Below are 23175 nucleotides of genomic sequence, written 5' to 3'. Positions count from 1 at the left end.
ACTGCAGTGCCTTGCACATGGTATATGTGCAATACAGATTCACTGTATTTAATCTGAATACCCAGATTTACTGAGCTACTTAGCTATAATGTCCCAGGAAAGGCCTAGGTCTCCAGGATAACTCCTAATTCCACATTTTAAATGATGACAGTCCTTGCAAGTTCATCAATTCCAGGCCCCCATCCTCTGCCCTCTGAAGCCCAGTGATTCTCATAATAGAATCCTTCTTTCTCCTCTTGGAAAAATCACTATGTTCCCCTTTTGATTATGCTTGTGCTCTTCAGGGCTCAGTGCCTGGCCTTCTTCCGGTTCCTACATATTCTATTTTGGCAATATTAATCACTTGCTTACATACATCCTCTTACATTCCTACCCTCTTTCCTGAGTTCCAGATCCTTATTTCGCCTGCATAATATCTTCCAATGGATGTCTTGTAGGTGCCACAAGCTGAGTAGTACAAAAGAAGTCTAATTAACCATTCTACTCCCTCCTCTCATTCCAAACACAATCACTTTCCTTCTTGTCTGTCATCTCAACCAGGTTAGGAAACCAGGACCTGTAGAATTCAGTACTAATGTGCCCTGAGGTTACACAGCTGGGAAGTAATGGGGCTGGGATCTGAATTCATCTCTTTTAATTCTAAAGCTTTAGAATCCTAAAGCTTTAATTCTATAGCTTTCATCCTTAACCAATAATCCATAATGTCTCCAGAATATTCCGTTTTTGTTTTAGATATTTTCACCTGGACTTTGCAATGTGTTGTGTTAGTTGCTCAGTGGTGTCCAACTCTTTGGGACCCATGGACTGTAGCCCAGCACGTTCCTTTATCCACAGGATTCACCAGGCAAGAATACTGGAGTAGGTTACCATGTCCTTCTCCAGGACGTTGCAAAAGTCCTTTAAATTTATTATGTCTAAAGCCAATTAATTTTTCTTGCCTCCAAATATGTTGTTCTTTCTATTCCTTTGTAGTTCAGTAAATGGTACGCCATCCCATCTGCCACTTCACTGAATGAAGCTACAGGGAATGAACATGACTCATTCCCTATATCCAGTCATGCAGTTCTCAGAAATCTCTCTTCCTTGTCCCTAACCCTCTGCTTCATCCAGGACCTTTTCCTTTCACACCTGGAATACAACTGTTGCTTACTAACCATGTACCCTGCTCCATCTGTTTTTCCTTTCATCTGAGTCATTTTTCTAAAACCCACAGATGTACAATCATGTCACTTCCATGCTTTAATTAAATGCCTCTTAGACAGATAGTATTAGGCTTATGGAAAGCTTGAAATAACATGGAAAATACCTATCCTACAAAACAGGATGCAGAATGACCATATATTAAGCTATTGAAAAAATTTTTTAAATCAGCTGAGAAAAATAAGCTAGATATCAAAGCACTTTGATAAGTGCAAATAAGTTAGATATCAAAGCACTTTTCTCTAGGTGGTAGAACTATGAGTGATTTTGTATTCTCAATGCTTTGCTGCATTTTCTTGATTTTCTATGAGGTTTATTACTTTTTATTCAGACTTTTAAAAATCTTAAAAAAAAAAATCTCCGGTGCTTTCAGGGGGAAAAAATACAACTTAGGCACACAAACCCACTGCAATTTATCCTTAGCTTATATTTTCTCATTAAGCCTATCCTTCTACCCCAACACTCATTTCACTAGCCCTTCTGGCCTCTATTATGAGGCCAGAAAAATCCCTAGACATGGCAACTACCCTCCTGTTTCTACTCTCAGCCCTGTGCCCAGCCTAGATGCTCTCCTCTTCCCTACCTCCCTGCTCCCTTCTATTTTGGACCACCAGCACCTCCCACTGCTCCGTCAAGTCCAGTTGTGCTACAGCCTTCCCCTCACCAGCTATCCTCCAGGCACAGCTATTTTCTCATAGTGTTTCCTAAGCCCTTATTGTACCACATCGTGGTGATTTACTCATGTTTCTCTCCCCTCAGCAGACTGAGACTTTGTGGAAAGGGCCTGCCTTATTCATTTCTGTCTCCAGGACCCAGGAAAGGAAGTCCTGCATACTGAATTTTTAAAGTGAACAATAGTAGATATATGTTTTTTCAGGTATAGGCTCTCTGAAGCTCACTTTTTCTCATTTCTTTCTTAGAACTTTCCAACAGACTAAACAGTCACCATAACGTAAAGAAGTTTCTGAGATTCCCATCAGTTCTAAATAAATAATGAAAAGCTATCCTCAAGACTTTTATGAACTATCCACATGGTTAGTGGGAAAACTTTTCCATTATCCTACACGCCATTTTTAAATGCCTACAACTTTAGTTGGAATCTTCATTATAATACTAGCAACAATGAATATTGATTAGTAAAGCTGGATAATTTGTTTGTGCTGCCTTTCACTTTCTTGGAATTAAAAGCTGATTTGTCAAGAGAAGAAATATAGGAGTAATTTACTACTTGTCTTCAAATCTAACAAGACCACTAAAGCTGTCTCTTTATATTTCAAGATGTGAACCAAAAGAAATTTAAAGTTTTATTGGGGAATGGGGGATAAATTGCGAGACTGGGGTTGACATATATACACTGCTGCTGCTGCTGCTAAGTCGCTTCAGTCGTGTCTGACTCTGTGAGACCCCATAGATGGAAGCCCACCAGGCTCCCCTGTCCCTGGGATTCTCCAGGCAAGAACACTGGAGTGGGTTGCCATTTCCTTCTCAAATGCATGAAAGTGAAAAGTGAAAGGGAAGTCGCTCAGTCGTGTCCGACTCTTAGCGACCCCATGGACTACAGCCTACCAGGCTCCTCCATCCATGGGATTTTCCAGGCAAGAGTATTGGAGTGGGGTGCCATTGCCTTCTCCATATATACACTACTATATATAAAGTAGACAACTAATATAAACCTACAGTATGGCATAGGGAACTCTACTCAATCCTTTGTAATGACCTAAATATGGGAACAGAATCTAAAGAAGAGCAGATATACGGATACGTATAACTGATTCACTTTGGGGTATAGCAGAAACCAACATAACATTGTAAATCAACTATACTCTAATAAAAATTAATTTAAAATCAAAATAAAGCTTGATTATAAAAGAACTTGTAGTCATAAGAAATGGATAACCTATGTAAGCATTATGTTTTAACTCTCAGAAAACTGATAACTCATATTTATAAATTAATCAACAATGTTAAGAGTTACAATTAAACTTAGAAGAAACTGAAGGAAAAATAGGAAAAGGGAATTAACTTGGATTACACCACTGGTTTTCTGTTTTCAATTTACTTCTGAATGTGATTCTCTATCATTTTTTCCCCCCAGGAGATGATTATCTTAATTTTTGAATATGTTAAAAAGTTATAAATCCTCAAGATTTATAAAAAAAAAAGTAGTAAAACAGCAATTAAAAAACAGGAAATAAGCAGGAAATAAATATGTAAGCTTTTCGTGTCTATATAAATCTCCACATTCTGTATACCACCTTCATCTATTCATCCACTTCATTACATAATTTCTTTAATCTTTGGTGGAAGAAAAGATTAATATTATATCTGTTATTTATATGAATGTTAGTCTTAAAAAGTGCACATCTTTACACTTATATTTGGCTTCCTGTATGGAATATTGTCACCTTGCTTATTTCACCTATATACAGAGTACATCACGCAAAATGCTGGGCTGGAGGAAGCACAAGTTGGAATCAAGAATGCTGGGAGAAACTTTATGTCAGATGCGCAGATGACACCACCCTTATGGCAGAAAGCAAAGAAGAACTAAAGATGCTCTTGATGAAAGTGAAAGAGGAGAGTGAAAAAGCTGGCTTAACACTCAATATTCAAAAAAGGACGATCATGGCATCTGGTCCCATCACTTCATGGCAAATAGATGGGGAAACAACGGAAACAGTAACAGACTTTATTTTCTTGGGCTCCAAAATCACTGCAGATGGTGACTGCAGCCATGAAATTAAAAAATTCTTGTTCCTTTGAAGAAACACTATGACCAACTTAGACAGCATTTTAAAAAGTAGAGACTTTACTTTACCAACAAAGGTCCACCTACTCAAAGCTATGGTTTTTCCATAGCTTTGTCATGTATGGATGTGAGAGCTGGACTATAAAGAAAACAGCAGAAGAATGGATGCTTTTGAACTGTGGTGTTGGAGAAGACTCTTGAGAGTCCCTTGGACTGCAAGGAGATCCACCCAGTCCATCCTAAAGGAAATCAGTCCTGAATACTCATTGGAAGGACTGATGCTGAAGCTGAAACTCCAATACTTTGGCCACCTGATGTGAAGAACTGACTCATTGGGAAAGACCCTGATGCTGGAAAAAGTTGAAGGCAGGAGAAGGAGATGACAGAGGATGAGATGGTTGGATGGCATTGATGACTTGATGGATATGAGTTTGAGCAAGCTCCGGGAGTTGGTGATGGACAGGGAAGCCTGTTGTGCTGCAGTCCATGGGGTTGCAAAGAGTTGGATACGACTGAGTGACTGAACTGAACTGACAAGTATAAAGAAAGGAAGTACTTTAAATAAATCTCAGAAAAAAATTACCAGTCAACCTGTTGAAATATAACTTGGACAGAGGAGCCTGGCGGGCTACAGTCCATGGGGTTGCAGAGTCAGATATGACTGAAACAACTTATCATTAGCAACAGGAACGAACACAGCCTTGTAAAGCAACTATATGCTTAGTTGCTCAGTCGTGTCTGACTCTTTGTGACCCCATGGGCTGTAGCCTGCCAGTCTCCTCTGTCCATGGGGATTCTCCAGGCAAGAATACTGGAGTGATTTGCCATGCTGTTCTCCAGGAAAGCAATGATACTTCAATTAAAAAAAAAAAAATTCCTGGTTCCAATGTTTGGTCCACAATACACTACTAACCAAAAAATTTTTTAATTTTACTTTTAAGATTGTGGTAAAATACACTTAACATAAAAAGTGTCCCCCTAACACTACTAACATTTATCTTTGCATTTTGGAACAAGGAAAGGCAACGTAACAAGCACTAGAGCAACAAAGGGAAACACATGGTCACCATGTAGAAATTAAATCCTAATAGTCCTTTTTAGATGGGGGACTCATGTAGTGTTTGGATCAACAGCTCTGAAGAGAAAATTTAATTTTTCTTCCTACATATAGCATGTGCCAACTATAAAAATGCCCATTAGGAGAAAGACCAGATGTACATGTTTCACTAATGTAATAGGAAGCCCTATTAAGTCTCTCCCAAACCACGTAAGACATATCTATGAAAATGTATACATAATAATACACGACAGGGGGAAAAAAGTAGTACCCAGCAACCAAGACAACATCACCAATTAAAATATTTCCCCTAATAAAAACAGTTCTTGCTGTTTTACTGATACTGGCTGGTGGCATCATCCCAACTGTAAAATGACAGATACGAGTCTTGAGTTCTTTGGTTCTAAAATTCTCTTCCATTCAAAGTAATTTAAGCACAGAGACACTAAAATCTACTACCATACCAAGATGTAAAGAGATTCACTTTGTATGGTCCTGTCTCTTTAATGTTTCAGATATTGTTACCAAGGATGACTCACTTTCTCCCACCCACTTCCTTATTTAAACTTTCTCTGCTTCAGAGTCAGAATTTAAAATTAAACCTCTGGCATTTTGCCTATTTGTGATATTTTTCAGGGTCATTGTGAATTGAACTATAAGATTTCACTTTAAAGTTCTGAACACATCAATCAGTCATTTTTACTCTAATATTTTAGTATCAGTCTTTTTGAATTTTTGCATATGGTAGTGCCACTTAAGATACAGTATCACAAAAAAAAATTCTAAACAGATTTAGGACTTAGATTTGTCATTTACAAATTTTCCTATAATTGTCCAATTTTCAATTCTCAACTCTCCTACTCAAATTATTATTTATAATCAATTAGAGAGACTAAACAATGGAAACCTTTTTTCCTTGTCTTCAGAATTATAAACAACTCTCCACTCCAGGGACCTCTATAATAATGCTTATATTGCATCTCTGATCTAAGAAATTCCAAATGGAATTGGAATTTCAAATTCTAAATTTTCACTATGTAAAAGCTGTATTTATTGATCTTCCCAAAGCACTAAATCGGCACGAATAAAGAATACAAATGCAGTGGTCTTGTTACTGAAGTTGTGTAAAAGTTTCTGCTGCAGTACAGGTAGGTTATGAATATTATTTCATCAGCAAATCAGCCCTTTATTAGCTTAGAAATGCCATTCAGGTGGTTTATCAAACTGCTGCTCTGTTTAGAAAGGAAGTGAATTTCTAGTTTGCCACAGCCTCACCTCTCTTTAGCCTATCACTCATGGCTGCTGCATTCACTGACATTTACTGCAATTAGGCTTTTACGCTTGTGACTTCTTGAATCAGGATACAATATCAGCCTGAGAGTCAAGGCACAAGGTGTCTGGGCTTTTACTGTGAGTCTGGAACATCATTTAAGCTTCCCGGAACTATTTTTTCTTCTATAAATGAACTACTGAACTAAGATGATTTTCAGGATTAAATAATTTCCTGTTACTCAGACCATAAATATTGGGGATGCAGCCCTATGTTTATTATTAGGGATGCCCATATGTTTATGGGGAGCAATTTCTGATGTAAATATAAACACTATGTTTGTGGTTTTCCTATATCAAAGTCTTTACACTGTTGTGAATCTTGCAATCATAATAGAGAGACCAACAGAAATTATATAGAAGAAAAACTGAAGTGTCTCCTCAGAGAGTAGGGGAAACATGCATCAGCAGCTAGAGCTTGAAAACTGCTGAATTGGTGGTGAGGGTGATCAGACTTATTCATCACATAAATGCTATAAAATAGAGTTCAAACCGTAGTGGAATAGTCAGTGCTTCCTCCTACTCATGCTTTACCTTCATCTCATGGTGCTGGTCCAGCTGTTCCAGTTCTAGGGGGCTTTCTTCACCTTCCATCTCTTGTACCTTGGCTTCTGTGTCTGTCCTTTCCTCTTCCAGGGGAAGCACAGGGCTGGCACGTAAAGTCCTGCAGCTACTGTCAGAAGCATCTTCATGACAGTTATTTGTTGTGGGTGATGCAGGGCCTATGGTTGTTTCTTGTTTTTCTCCATTCACTAAGTTTGTATCAGGCAAGGGTTCAGAAGTTTGAATAGAAGTATCTGGGCTAAGAGTGGCCTCTTTGTCCTCCTCACATTCCGCCTGGTTTTGTGCTGCTACCATACCATTAGCCACACAAGTCTGTTCACCCTGAGATTGATCTGTACCATTTCCCTGCTTCTGTAGTGAGTGCTGGGAGAGGAGTTTCTGCTGAGGTGTGTCTGTCAATCCATGCCTTCCTGGGGTTCTAGGAGCATTTAGGTTCACAGCAGGATCTTTTTTCAAATCGCTGTAATTTGATAAAGTGCTAAAAGATAAAACACAAAGGAGGTATGAAAATGCTGGCACGGACAAGTTCTAGAATAAAAACAAATTTATTCCAGTTGTTTAGGGATATTTAGTGAAGATATCCACCCACCCCCCTTGGTTTTAGAAACTTAGATAAAAAGTGGTAGAGTAGCTCTCAGTTGTTCAGGATGTTATCTACACTCAAATAAACATTTAAATAAAGATGATAAGCCTGAGCTTTCCCTATAGGTTTGGAAACATTTCTGTGGGTTGTTTTTTAACATAGTTAATTAGTAAAGGCTTAGATGTGAGAAATATATTTAATAAGACCACCTTATCCCAAGATTTTTACTTTCTTAACATTTTAAAGACAAGTATAGTCATAGCCCTCAATTTATGAACAGGTTAGAAACCAAAGATTATTTGTCTCTGGAAAGCAGACACATTTCTCAAAAACCTTACTGCACATGTTGCCACAGCATCCTAACTGGTCTTTCTGCTTCCACAGAGATCCCCTCCAGCCCCAGGTAGGCCACAGAGATCAAACTCTGAGGGAGGGCTTCCCCGAAGACTTGAAGGTAAATCTGGCATCTTAATCCCGGCCTACAAGATTCCATATACTCTAGCCCCTACTAGCTCTGGCCTCATTAAATTCTATTCTCGCCTCACTCACTGTGCTCTTGTCATATTAGTCACTTTGCTATTCCCATATGCAATAAGCAACTGTGCATATCTAAGCTGCAATTCTCTCTGCCCAGGACAGTCTTCCCCAAGTCAGTAGTGTGGTTTGCTCCTTCCCATCATTCATGTTTCTGCTCAGATGTCACCTCAAAGAGGCTTAAGTTTAACTGACAGTATATAGAAATGCTTCTGTGGAAACACTAATATAGTACTTAAATCTAGGATTCCAGGAAGGAAAAATATAAAATTCTGGACTTCAGTCTTGAAAAGATTCTTATAACCTAATGAGGAGAAAAAATTAAAACAGACTAATACTCTGTGATGATACAAATGTACCCAATCTTGTTCTTTGCTTTATTCCCACCTCTTACCAAAGTGCTTGGTATGTGACAGTGCTCAATAAAAAGTGGGGGAACAACAGAGTAACTAATTGTGATGATGATCATAAGAGTAATTCAATAATACCATCCAACCAGTCCATTCTGAAGGAGATCAGCCCTGGGATTTCTTTGGAAGGAATGATGCTAAAGCTGAAACTCCAGTACTTTGGCCACCTCATGCGAAGAGTTGACTCATTGGAAAAGACTCTGATGCTGGGAGGGATTGGGGGCAAGAGAAGAAGGGGACGACAGAGGATGAGATGGCTGGATGGCATCACTGACTCGATGGACGTGAGTCTGAGTGAACTGCGGGAGTTGGTGATGGACAGGGAGGCCTGGCGTGCTGCTATTCATAGGGTCGCAAAGAGTCGGACACGACTGAGCGACTGATCTGATCTGATCATTTATTAAGTGCCAGAAACTACATTAAGCACTTTACACAGATTATCTTGTTTCATATCATAAATAATTCCAAAGTAGGGACCCCACAATACAGGCTTAGAAACCTAGATAATGCGGCCAATGTAATGTGGCTAACAAATGGTAAGAAAGCAGTCAGAGAAGACAAAAAACACAGTGAAGTTTACTATCACAAGAAGGGAAGGAAAAATTTGGTAGGGGAAAATGTCTTATAAAAGTCAGAGGTTGTCCACAGACTTAGAAAAGAAATCTATGGTTGCTGGGGGGAAGGGATAGTTAGGGACTTTGGGAAGGTCATGTACACACTGCTATATTTAAAATGGATAACCAACAAAGACCTATAGTACAGCCCATGAAACTCTGCTCAATGTTATGTACCAGCCTGGATGAGAGTATGGTTTGGGGGAGAGTGGATACATGTATCTATATGGCTGAGGTACTCCACTGTTCATGTGAAACTATCACAACATTGCTCATCAGCTATACCACAATATGAAATATTTTTGGTGTTAAAAAAAAAAAAGTTGGAGGTTGCTAGTATAAGTAAACGTGACATCTTCCACCACTGATGTCTGCCTTCTAGGAGCATATTTCTTAGGCCTAGCTGAAAATGCTGGTTTAAAACTAAACATTCAAAAACCTGAGGTCATGGGATCCGGTCCCATCACTTCATGGCAAATAGATGGGGAAACAATGGAAACGGAGGGACTTTATTTTCTTGGGCTCCAAAATCACTGCGAATGGTGACTGCAGCCATGAAATCAAAAGATGCTTGCTCCTTGGAAGAAAAGCTATGATAAACCTAGACAGCGTGTTAAAAAGCACAGACATTACTTTGTCAACAAAGGTCCGTATATTCGAAGCTATGATTTTTCCAGTAGTCATATACAGATGTGCAAGGACTATAAGAAAGGCTGAGTGTAAAAGGACTGATGCTTTTGAACTGTAGTGTTGGAGAAGACTCTTGAGAGTCCCTTGGACTGCAAGGAGATCAAACCAGTCAACCCTAAAGGAAATTAGTCCTGAATATTCGTTGGAAGGACTGATGCTAAAGCTGCAATACTTTTGCCACCTGATGCGAAGAGCCGACTCATTAGAAAAGGCCCTGACACTGGGAAGGATTGAAGGCAGGAGGAGAAGGGGACGACAGAGGACGAGATGGTGGGATGGCATCACTGACTCAATGGACATGAGTTTGAGCAAGCTCCAGGAGCTGGTGATGGACAGGGAAGCCTGGCGTGTTGCAGTCCATGGGGTCACAAAGAGACAGACACAACTGATGAATAACAAATTTCTCCAAAAGCCCTTCAAGATATGAATCAAACTGTCCTTTACCTGGACACATCAGTGTCCAGCATCACAAAGAAAGATCCTCAGAAGATCTTCTGAACCAAACTCTGGACTTACTTAGGATTTTTAGAAAGGACTGCTGTGAACAAGAAGCAAGAATCTCCTGTAATAAGTGACATCCAGAGGATATGCATGGGAGAGTCGGGTAGGATAAGGTGGGGAGGGAAGCCACACTACAGGTACATGAACCTCACTCAACAAGAAATAAAAACCTCCCATTCAAGTCCTATAGACACAATGCAACAGAAACCCATTCAGATACATTTCAGGGCCTGTTCCTATGGGTAATTCTTCATTAAAAATGTATAATTTGTTTTGTACTGGCAGTGGATTTCTGCCACAAGTACATCCCTTCACCAGATTGGCCCAAATGCTCACATTACAGCCTACCTGCTCTTAGAACAATTTTGTTTAAAATGTCATACTTTATAGCATATCTTTCCTTAGAGCCAAACTTCAAGCTTTTCATTAAAAAAAGGCTTTGAATCTGTTAACTGTAAAAGAAAATTGATTTGGAAGAATATATTGAAAAAATAACTGATATGGAAAAATGGCACTTTTTGTGTATGGAGAGAAATAACACTGGGTTACCAAAATAGTGAGGAGTATTGACCCATTTGGGGCTTCCCAAAGTTATACCCAAATCTGAGGATACAGGCTGTGGCATGTAATATGAATAGGGGTTGGGGCCCATCCCCCCCCCTTTTATTATGAAGTCACTGGACATGGGCCTGGGAATCTGCAAACATGAGGCACATCACTTTGTGCTACAGAATCAACCTGCCACAGAAAACAATCTTTTCTAGTAAAGATTACTATAATTTAAGATACCAAAGGTATTAAAAATCCTACTTCAGAGAGTGAAATGTTGAAATTTAAATATTATGAGAAGTTTCCATAATTGATCAAGAGTGAAAAATGAAGACAGGCTTCTGAACTACTTTTCTCCAGAATTTGTTACTAAATATAGTCTCACAAATGAGGGACATTGCAGTTTTGCATTTGGTCACAATTTCTAGAAGCTGTTCAAAGTATTTCCAAGCTATGATTCACTACATAAATAAAAATGTGTCCTGCACTGCAAATAAAAAATGAAATCACCTAATGGATTATCATTCCCAAATATTACACTAGAATAAATGGAAATATTTGGCTTCAAGGATGAAAGTGAAGTTAAATATATTCTTTGATTATATATATACTTTTGACATATAATAAAATCCTTCTGATAAATTAAAAAAAAATTCTATTTAAGTCAGTGATGGGAATTCTAAGAAAAAAACAACTGAGGGTCATATAAGCAGAAAAGTACCTTGTGTGAGTTTGTTTTTATCTTTAATTGAGAAATATACATTTCAGCTACTTTTTTTAAACAGAGCTAAAGAATAAAAAATTATATCTAATAAATACAGAGATTTAACACAAATTTGGTACTGCCAGTATCTCTTCACGAACCTAGAACAGTATAGGGGTATAGGGAGAGGGAAAACAGACTGAATGGATACAGATCTATACTAAATAAAATGGAATAGAAAGAAAAGATGGGACAGGCCCATAGAAGTTCATTCAAGTATACGAAATGAGAAACAGACAGATATAACTTCCTGCCCTTCCAACCCAGATATCCAGTGACCAGTGGAATGACTGACCACAGGAAGCAACAACACATGGAATGACATACACAGACAGAGGAAGCAAGGTGTGCACAGTGCACAATGTCATGAGAAGGCTGGGGCAGAAAGCACTGCATGCAAATAAACATGATAAATGACAATTCATATAGGGAAGACTGTTGTTCAGTCGTTAAGTTGCGTTCGACTCTTTGCAAACACATGGATTATAGCACGCCAGGCTCCTCTGTCCCCTTTATGGATCACAGCTTTGTTATGTTGAAGGGGCTTGTGTAACTCAATGAAGCTATGAGCCATGCCATACAGGGCAACCCAAGACAGACAGGTCATAGGGAAGAATTCCGACCATTTACACTGGAGAAGGAAATGGCAACCCACTTCAGTATTCTTGTCTGGAGAACCCCATGGACAGTATGAAAAGACAAAATGGGCAAGATTAGCATTTTAAAAATTCACTCTTTCTAAAGGCCTATCACACCTAATGGAATTAAAAACTATATTTTATTTTTAAATCTACATCTCTAGTTTTCAAAAATCAGCTTTAGTCTTCCCTCAGCCTTCTCCCATTGTAAGTTAGCTCTTACCTGCCTCCTTCAAAGCGACTGATGAGATCTGATATCTTACTGGGTTTTTCCTTTGAGACACAAGCAGAGGCAGGTTTAACTTCCTCCATCCTTGGTTTTGCACTAGATAAAGCTTTATGCCTAGGAGTTTGGTGTATACTGGTCGAAGGTAAATTCTGCAGATGTAGTGGCTTTGGAGGCACTGTAGAAAAAAATTCAAAGAATTCAGTATTTCACTGATATTTGTTCCTAAGCAAAAAATCCTAGTGTTCTTGGTGCAAAAATCTTTACCATTACCAAATTTTTGTTAAGAGATCTGTCAAATTTGAGCTGAACCTTAACCAAGAGACCTTTATCTATCTTGGACACTTGTTCTGTGTCCTGTAGAAGTCCGATATCCAAGATTCAAGAGGTTCTTTTAATTTTAAGTGATTTTAAAATATGGCTTTAGTAAACATCTATGGATCTACATATGACTAAGGCATTCCAAACTCTACTAGAGATGACATAGCATCATAGAGATGACATAGCAACATAGAGATGACTTTTTTATCTAAACAGAGAAAGTACTAAATTTGAAACGAATTCCAAAGATACAGTGCTTGCTATAAAAGAGATTTTGTAATAATTAGAGTGATAAAAGATATATTAAAATCCAGAGGTGTTAGGTTAGACATAAAGCCAACAAAAAAACCAACAAATGACATTAATATAATGTTGCATTACTTAGAGCATCTTCTCAGTTAACAAAAGCACTGTATCTCATTTGATCTTAGATGAATTTTTTTCTTTACAGACCTCTGAGATAGATCGTTATTTGCCTCCTATGTCCATGAAAGCTTAGAGAGCTTAAGTGATTATTGGCCTGGGGTAACAAGGCTGATCAGATTTTATAACTGGTACCCAGACTCTAGCTTCTTCCATTATTAGCACTGCTTCTCATCATAAATCTGCAAAAGGTGGTTACAGAACTTAGACTGCTACATTAAGAGTTGCCTAGCATTAATACACCACATATAATGAGCTTACTAATAAGTCTTCCACTCAATTAACAGAATATGAACAGATCATTTCCAAAATACTAAAAATCTACAGGTTTTCTCTAATAGATGAGAAATTCTGTATCTGAGAAAACATAATATGCCATAAATGCTTAATCAGTACAAGAATTACTTCAATTCTGAAAACCAGTACAGTATCATTTTTCTCTTCAATTAACATTTTGGGTAAAATAATATATAACTATACATGTTTCAATAAATCAAGCAGAATCATCTCCATTTTTTAAAAATCTTTTTCCTAACTTCCCGAAAACGAGTGGAGAATCATGTCTTCTTCTAACTACATGCCCCCTTTCCTGGAGCTGGTTACCCTGGTTTTCAGTAATCTCATCTCTTTTATAAACTCAGCAAGCTGACAGTTGTCTGATGCTTACTGGCCTAGATTTCATCATTTCTGTTTTAGTAATCAATTCTTACAGAGAGGAGGGAAAACATATATATAACACAATGTGCTATAGGTATAACAATCTACCTCTTTCTCTGTCGACACAAACAAGAAAAAAATTTCAATGAAAAAAATGACATTTTTTTAAATGAAAACGATACCATTTTCTAAGATATAATAATATTTGGGGGTAGAAAGAATAGTATAGTAACCACTGAGAAGGAAGGGGCTTAAACAAGTGTGATATTGGTTCATTTTAAGGAAAATTTTTCTGTGTAGAACAAATATATACCAAAATAGTAAACCAGGACAATATTCCACCTCCCCACCAAATAGTTTTAACATTAGTAATAATTTCAGTACTCCTAACTAGAATATGCAAAGGAGAAAGTGAATGTGTTCTTTATCATTCTGTGTCTAAAGAATTATAAAATAACTCTTTCATCTATGGTTTACTCAGTGAACATATCTTCTTTGATACTTGTTGTTCAGTTGCTTACTCGTGTCTAACTCTTTGTGATCCCATGAACGGCAGTATGCCAGGCTTCCCTGTCTTTCACTATCTTCCAGAGCAAGCTCAAATTCATGTCCATTGAGTCGGTGATGACATCCAATCATCTCAACCTCTGCTACCTACTTCTTCTCTTGCCCTCAATCTTTCCCAGCATCAGGGTGTCTTCCAATGAGTCAGCTCTTCACATCAGGTGACCAAAATATTACAGCTTCAGCATCAGTCTTTTCAATGAATATTCAAGGTCGAATTACTTTAGGGTTGACTGGTTTGATCTCCTTTCTCTCCAAGGGACTTTAAGAGTCTTCTCCAGCACCACAATTCAAACGCATCAATTCTTCAGTGCTCAGCCTTCTTCACGGTCCAATTCTCATATCCATAGGTGACTACTGGAAAAACCATAGCTTTGACTATAGAGCAATGTCTCTGCTTTTCAACACACTGTCTACGTTTGTCATAGCTTTTCTTCCAAGGAGCAAGCATCTTTAATTTTGTGGCTGCAGTCACCATCTGCAGTGATTTTGGAGCCCAAGAAAAGAAAATCTGTCACTGTTTCCATTTTCCTCCCATCTATTTGCCATGAAGTGATGGAACCGGATGCAATGATCTTCGTTTTTTGAATGTTTAGTTTTAAGCCAGCTTCTTCACTTTCCTCTTTCACCTTCATCAAGAGGCTGTTCAGTTCATCTTTGCTTTCTGCCATTAGAGTGGTATCATCTGCACATCTGAGGTCACTGATATTTCTCCGGGCAATCATGATCCCAGCTTGTGAGTCTTCCAGTCTGGCTTTTTGGGTGATGTACTCTGCATATAAGTTAAATAAGCAGGGTAACAATACATAGCCTTGTCCTACTGTATATTTCCCAATTTTGAACCAGTCCATTTTTCCATGTCTGGTTCTAACTATTCCTTCTTGTCCTGTATACAGGTTTCTCAGGAGACAGCTAAGGTAGTCCGGTATTCCTACCTCTTTAAGAATTTTCCACAGTTCACTGTGATCTACACAGTCAAAAGCTTTAAGTAGTCAATAAAAGAGCAGTAGATGTTTTTCTGGAATTCCCTTGCTTTTTCTAGGATCCAAGGGACATTGGCAATTTGATCTCTGGTTCCTCTGCCTTTTCTACATCTAGTTTGTACATGTGGATGTTGTTGGTTCATGTACTATTAAAGCCTAGCTTGAAGGATTTTAAGCATTACTTTGCTAGCATGTGAAATGAGCTCAACCGTATGCAAGTTTTATATAACTAACAACTGACAGCATAGGTTAAGCAATGTTTGGCGAGATCAGTAGTCTAGTCAAGGACATGGCAATGACATGCTAACTTTGAGGTCTCTCATTGATGATAAGTAAAATGGGCTCCACTAGAGTTAACTGTACAGATACTAAATAGAACAAAAAAATTTTAATTATTAAAAATTTCCAAATATGCAAAATAATTAGAGAATGAAAAAGAAAGTATCTGCCACTCTCAACTGAAAGAAAAATATACAACAGAAAATTTGTGAGTTAAGTTTTATTCAGGGACCTTACTGAGGACTACAGCAGGGAGACAGCCTCTCAGTTAGATCTGAAGAACTGCTCCAAAGAGTTAAGGAAGGGGCCAAGATAAATATAAGCTTTTTTTGCTGGGAAAAACATGTAGTCAAGCACAAAAAGATTACTACTGATCGCAAAGAGTCAGACACAACTGAGCGACTGAACTGAACTGAATCACGAACAGAAAGATATCTTAAGGTAATGACTTTAATGCTTTTCTTTGTAGGGAAGATTCAATGATCTGGGGTCACTGAAATTTTTCCTTAGACAGGTATCTTACTACCTTGGGGATGGCATATCCAAAGCAAAGAATGCTCCCTGTTTTTCTCCATCACGAATTTTCCTCCGGGAACACATTTAGTGGGATATTAGCATGGATGGAGGAGCCTGGTGGGCTACAGTCCATGGGGTCGCTGAGAGTCGGACACAACTGAGTGACTTCACTTTCACTTTTCACTCTTATGCATTGGAGAAGGAAATGGCAACCCACTCCAGTGTTCTTGCCTTGAGAATCCCAGGGACAGGGAAGCCTGGTGGGCTGCCATCTATGGGGTCACATAGAGTTGGACATGACTGAAGCGACTTAGCAGCAGCAGCAGCAGCAGCTTGATCCCTGTAGAACTGGAATGGCAGGTGACATTTTTTTTTCCTTTAACACTGGTTTAAATTTGCAGATTACCAGTAGGTTTCTATTACTCTTATTTTACTTAATATGAAAAACAGCTGGCTATATGGCTGGATGGCATCACTGACTCGATGGACATGAGTCTCAGTGAACTCCGGGAGTTGGTGATGGACAGGGAGGCCTGGTGTGCTGCGATTCATGGGGTCGCAAAGAGTCGGACACGACTGAGCGACTGATCTGATCTGATCCGATCTATTAATGCATTACAAATTTATAACATACGTTAAGAATGAAGCATTATACATAGAATGCAGCATTATATATAGAATGCTTTACTTTAGAAGCAGATGAAATGAATTACTCAATTGAGTAAATCAAATTATTTACTTAAATTATTGAAACAATAATGTGACTTTCAAAGATGAAAAATTTTTAAACATTAAAGTTTAATGATTGAGAAGGGACAGTATGTGGGCTTTATCAAAATAATTAACTATGGAGAATGTTGTGGATCAAAGTTCCTAAGAGAAAAAGTATGACTATCTTTAACTGCTAAGGAAATTCTTTTGAGTTATGTCTAGCATGGCAGAAAATAGGCCAATATTAGAAGTGGTGAACAAGAAAGACTTAGTGATCGGGGTTGCTCAGTAATTTGATTTACTAGTAGGACTGGTATGAAGCGAATAAACCGTTGTTTCTCAAGGCCTTAGGGTATTTTCTGAGGCAAAACAACCTCTAACTATATTACTACATAATCACTACTAATAAAAGTTGTAAATATTCTCTCCTTTTAAAAATCACCATAATAAATTGCAGCCATGATATTATTAGCACTTCACATGACAAACAAACAAATATGATTTAATTGGTGTATGTGTGCACGCTCAGATGCGCCCAACTCATTGCTACCCTATAGACTGTAGCCTGCCAGGCTCCTCTGTCCATGGGATTTTTCAGGCAAGAATACTGGAGTGGGTTACCATTTCCTCCTCCAGGGGATCTTTCCAACCCAGGGATGGAACCTATATCTCCTGTATCTCCTGCATTGGCAGGCAGATTCTTTACCACTGAGCCACCTGGGAAGTCCAAGATTTAATTATGAGCTATTTTTAGGATCTAGATCAAGTTTCTCACACTAATGCTACTTCAGGTCAGATCATTCTTTGTTAGTAGGGGTGGAAAAGGCTGACCTGTGCATTGTAGAATGTTCAGCAGCAGCGCTATCCTCTGCCTACTAGATGCCAGTAGCAAATCCCAAGTGTGGCAAGACAAAAAATGTCTCCAGATAATACCAGTTAGCGCTGGGGTGGGTGCCACAGGCCTGCAAAATTATCTCCAGTTGAGAATTACTAATCTAGAATAAGAGTCTTCAACTGAAGTAAAATTACATAATGGCTCTTGAAGCCTTAGCAGCAGCATCATGCATAATTTATAAAGGATGTGCCAGGAGGTGGGCATAAAGGTGTCAGTGTGATAATCCCTCAGTCTGAGCAGAAAGTCCCCACTGGTATCACCTTCATTTCTCAACCAACCTCAGTCACCCAAATGTTCTTAAGGATTTGGAGAAATTAAAAGTGGCTTCTCTCTGCTAAAGGGTGGGAAATACTATCAATCAGTCAAGTTAAAAAGTAGTGATCTATATGGCAGCTGATCTGACAATATCAAGATATAGTCTCATTTCAGGACACTGGTCTCTATGTAGGGGCTTCCTACGTGGCCCAGTGGTAAAAACTCTGCCATCAATGCAGGAGACTCGGGAGATGCTGGGTCAATCTCTGGGAAGGGAAGACCCCCTGAAGGAGGAAATGGTAACCCACTCCAGTATTCTTGCCTGGAAAATCCCATGGACAGAGAAGCCTGGTGGGTTGCAGTCCATCAAGTCGTGAAGAGTTGGTTCGGACATGACTGAGTGACATAGCACAACAGTGTCTACATGGCATACATTCTAAGTTTTAAACAAAGAATAGCAGAAACAAAGTAAAAGAAACATGTTGATGGAGCAAGATTCACTCAGTGAGTATTACTGAAGGCCTGGTACGCTGTGTGCGAGATACAGGGAATACAGTAGTGTAAAAAGCAGAGAAAAACCAACACGGACGAGTTAAATAGCAGACCAGTCTGCAATCAATGAGAAAAACCAAAGAAGAGATGATTAAATGTGAGATTTAAGGGGTGACAGTAGAGCTAAAAGTTTAGCCCGGGCAGGGAGGGGGTCAGGAAAGGGCCAAACAATGAGAATATTTTGGAAAAAAGTATACTCTATGTTGTTTATTTTATATCTGGAAATACTCTGTTGTTATGCAAAATATATATATATATATAAAAAAATCCATACTCAAGATAGAAAGTAATCACGTATGTTTAACTAGCAATACACAGACTTCAACAGAACTACAAACAGCAAAGTTGGTGTTTTCTCCCTAAGGAGCAGGGTTATTTTCGCACACGGCAGCTCAGAAAAAACACAGCTATAATTTATCTCAATGAACTAAAAACAATGAAGTGATGCAATACATCTTTCCAAAACAGTCTTTATCAATAATTAAATTCTTGCTTTTTATCTGGGGAATTACATAAAATTGAATTGCATTTATTTCTTATATTTTTTATTTGAGGTCAGCTTACAACTAATGAGCAAGGTGGAATTTTGTATTGTACAAATAAAATGGCTTTAATCATAATCAGAAAATTTTCTATTTTCATATTCACAATGTTATAAAGGAATATGGTCAAAGATTGAGGTTATAAACTCATCAATGAGTTACTCACTTGAATTTCCAATTATCTGACCTTGTTTGATAGCCCATATTTCATACCATCACCAATATAACTAGTAGTAAGAACAATAAGAAAAATAGCCTGATTGGGAAGATTCCATTCTAACCTCCCTTTAAAGGTCTCTTTCAGAAAAATTTAAAACATAAGAACAAGAAAAGAGACCAAAGAAAATACAAATAATCCAAACAGAAATTGATTTTTTCAAAATATAGTGATCTAAAAACGCCTAGTGTTGTTTCCTGATTTAATGTTCAGCATTTGATATAAATGAAAATACATTTAAACAAACTACACGTTAAGCCAGTGTAGCATAGTTTTGTGTTATACTTCAAAAGACCTTGTTCTCAATCACCAAATCAAAATTATAATTTTGTGCTTCTTAAAGTTAATTACCACTTACTAGAAATTTACTTGTAAAATGAAATGGTTACTGAGCAAAGCATTTAGAGATTTTCATCACTAAAAATTTTCCCCTTGTTGGATGCTCAATTTCTGGATGAAGGGACTCAGTTTTTGTGGATGACTTTACCAAGAAGCTTGAAAAGCCCCACTTCCTTAATATTTTAAAATCACATTCTGTTGCTGCTGCTGCTGCTTCAGTCGTGTCCAACTCTGTGCGACCCCATAGACAGCAGCCCACCAGGCTCCGCCGTCCCTGGGATTCTCCAGGCAAGAAGACTGAAGTGGGTTGCCATTTACTTCTCCAACGCATGAAAGTGAAAAGTGAAAGTGAAGTCGCTCAGTCGTGTCTGACTCAGCGACCCCATGGACAGCAGCCTACGCTAAGTATATTAAAGCACTGTTTTAGAATGATGTTTCACAGACCCTCTCACATTTATAAAGTCATGACAACTTTGACAGTACTTCTAAGTACATATTAATTTATTACATATTTATTATGCAAATGGTAAGTTAGGCTCTGTAGTATGTCAAGCATAGTGCATGAAGAGATCACATTTCCATTAAGGGGACATATAAACAATTTATGAAAAGAGCTATAATAGGGAAATATAGAAAGTATTTTCAGAGTAGAAACCCTGCCTGACTTTTCTCCTGAAAAAACAGATGCACCCAATTCCTCAATTTATAGCTTAAAACTCTTTCTGAGTGATCATCATTCCTTTGTGTCACTTTCTTCAATAAACAAAGCACCCAACTTGATCAAAACAACCCCAACAGCATACCTTGTGGCTTTGGACTTGCAGCTAAGTGTTTTGCTGGCGTCTTCCCATTTATTCCCTGAGCCTCTTCATCAGATGCATTCTGATCAATCAGTGCGGTTGTGCTGCTTTTCAAGCAAGGTGGAACTATAGTGATCTTTGGACAGATACTGCTGCCTGGGAGAGTTCAAAAAGAAAAGACAGGTAAATAATGATGTGGAGCATAACCATGTCTTGTGATTTAATTTCTTCTGGCCCCATAAAACAAACACAGTCACAGTTACAAGACTAAGCACCGAAATACTTTTCCCATGTGTGCAGGCCTTGACAAGAGTTTTCCTAAGAAAAATCTCTTTCCGTGTGCTTGAGAAACCTTACAATATATGCTGACAAGAGATTGCTGACTTCTACTACAACACACACACACACACACACACACACACTCACACTCACTCTTTCTCTCTCCCATCCCTTTCCTTGCAGGGACACAGATAGGACAATATGTAGCTGCTATGATGCAGGCGAAGGACAGGATCAAAGGGCCCAGCAGGAATCTGCTAAAAGAGTTCCTTTTCAAGGTCCATTCAGTTGCCAGTCATCAAGTGGCTCAAAAGAACAAAGGAGGAAAGCACGAACATGACAGTTGACTTGAAGACTCTAGAAGAATGGCTTGATTACAAATGAAGAAATACATACACACACACCATGTCCCTCTTTTTACTAACTTACTCAGACTCCAAATCAATGTTATCAATGCTCATGTTTTCAAAAAAGATGAGATTATGTAGGTAATACTCATATTTAGTTACAACTCAAAATCTTTAAAACACTGCAATGCTTTAAAATACTGAAATATATCATGAGACACAGAGAACAGATCAATTCTCAGTTCAATTTCTGATAAATACTGAATTTCAGAGACTTTTAAAGAAATCATATGCCAGTGTTTTTATACAGATATTAAGTTTTCCCTCCTTCCAGCTGCACAGTGGTGTTAACAACAGACTGAACCTGTTTAGGAGAAAATAAAAGTATGTATGCCATTTAAGAAACTATAATGTAAGAAAGTTTATTTTCATACAATCCAAATATCTAAAATGAGATCTATTAAAGATAAAAGGCCTTAATTATTACTCAAAACAAGAAAAACTAATAAAACCCAACAACTTTCTACTGAGTAAAAAAATTCCCTTTTCCTTCAACTGATTATTGGGTAATACTGACTAAAAACTATAATACTGCTTTATTTTCTGGGTACACCTTAAAATGTATCTAGGTAAAACAAGTTTTAGAAGATTTAATAGTTTACAAGTACTGTCTGATAAGTTATTAGAGACCAAATGGTAAAACACATTAAATGAGTTTCATCAGGCACCCTTCTGCTAAAATGGACTGCCAACTAAAAGCATTGTTTAGCCAAACATAACAAAGGCCATGAATGCAAGGTTTAAGGAACATTATGTGACAGCATATTGGTAAAATTATAAAGAAAGAAATAAAAGCTAAGTTTTCAAATGTATGACCTTATCTACCTTCTTAGAAAAATCAATTTAGTAGTCAAAGTATATCTGGTAAAACCCACAGTGTACCATCTAGCCACTTAGTCTTTTAGGGGCATTAGAATTTTTGTTTCACAAATAGCCCAAGAATGGTTTAGCATCTGAAAGACTACCTGCTGGGGTCTAGTGAAGGATGGCCTTGAGGCAGAAACAGTGAAAATCTGCAACCCAACTACAAATCAGAGGCAGAAACTGTAACGTAACAGTAAAATGAGACACTGTGAAATCAAGAATACAGCTTTAGAGATGATTTATGGCAACAAAACAATAAAAGGGGGCCAGCTGGAGGGGGTAAATGAGAAAGCAAATTAAACTGAATTTTGAAAAAATAGACACCACTGCTACATATTAAAAGATGAAGCTACTTTAATAACTAACCTATTTAGAAAAACAAAACATGTCTTGAATAAATAATTTTTAACTGAAAACTAGGCACTTAATTTCTGAATAGCAAACTTATATGATCTGATGGGTTTACATTTATTCATCTCAGATGAATATGATGAAATGCCTGCCGTAAGAGATCAACTACACATCTATTTTCTTTTAAATCCATTCAAGTCATGATTACAAATCTTTTGCCAGTGATAGTAAATCCACAGCCAGAAACTTCATTATAGATCATTATTTAAAGCCCATCTTTCAACCATTATCACAAGGTATGAAAATAGAGTGAAAGATGCAGAAAACACATACTTAAAAGGTGTGTGTGTGTGTGTGTGTGTGTTTAAAAGCAAAGACAAATATGCAGCAGAGACCATGCAAAGTTCAAAATCTTTACTATATTTATTATCTGGTCCTTTACAGGAAAAGTTTGTTGACCATGGTCTAGGTCAAACACATCATGGTAAAGGAAGTTTGACTAAAATTAAGCAGCACCATTTCATTAAACACTTCATCTTCTAACATCTTGGATATTAGCAACACAGAGGAATATTTCTTTTTGCTTGTTTATGACTGACTCAGCCTACTTACATTTGGAGACACTCCTTATTTGGGTACCAGTTGCATAACAAGGACTTGAAACCAAAATTGTAACCAGATGGTCTACCCATCCAAGAATTTTTATTATTAACAATAGAGGCTTTCAGATTCCAATTAACCAAGAACCAGGAGGGGTGATTAAACAGGTATCTTGGGCACAGATACAACATTATGTTAGCATGGGGAGTGGGG

At 37.9% G+C, this 23175-nt stretch overlaps 1 protein-coding gene across 5 annotated transcripts in view; it reads right to left on the bottom strand.

The window, feature by feature from the left end:
- Positions 1-23175, bottom strand: part of FGD4 (FYVE, RhoGEF and PH domain containing 4) — a 234582-nt gene that overhangs the window by 55381 nt on the left and 156026 nt on the right. For all 5 annotated transcript variants that reach the window (XM_070371331.1, XM_070371333.1, XM_005897001.3 and 2 more), the window contains exons 2-4: positions 20465-20617; positions 12405-12585; positions 6870-7377 (exon numbers count right to left, since the gene is read on the bottom strand). In XM_070371331.1, coding sequence (XP_070227432.1) covers positions 6870-7377; positions 12405-12585; positions 20465-20617 — 842 coding nt within the window. The remainder of the gene's footprint in view (positions 1-6869; positions 7378-12404; positions 12586-20464; positions 20618-23175) is intronic.

Source organism: Bos mutus, chromosome 5, assembly GCF_027580195.1.
Source record: "Bos mutus isolate GX-2022 chromosome 5, NWIPB_WYAK_1.1, whole genome shotgun sequence".
Taxonomy (NCBI): Eukaryota; Metazoa; Chordata; class Mammalia; order Artiodactyla; family Bovidae; genus Bos; species Bos mutus.
The sequence above is the reverse complement of the archived record's forward strand: the minus strand, read 5'-3'. Positions and strand labels throughout refer to the sequence as shown.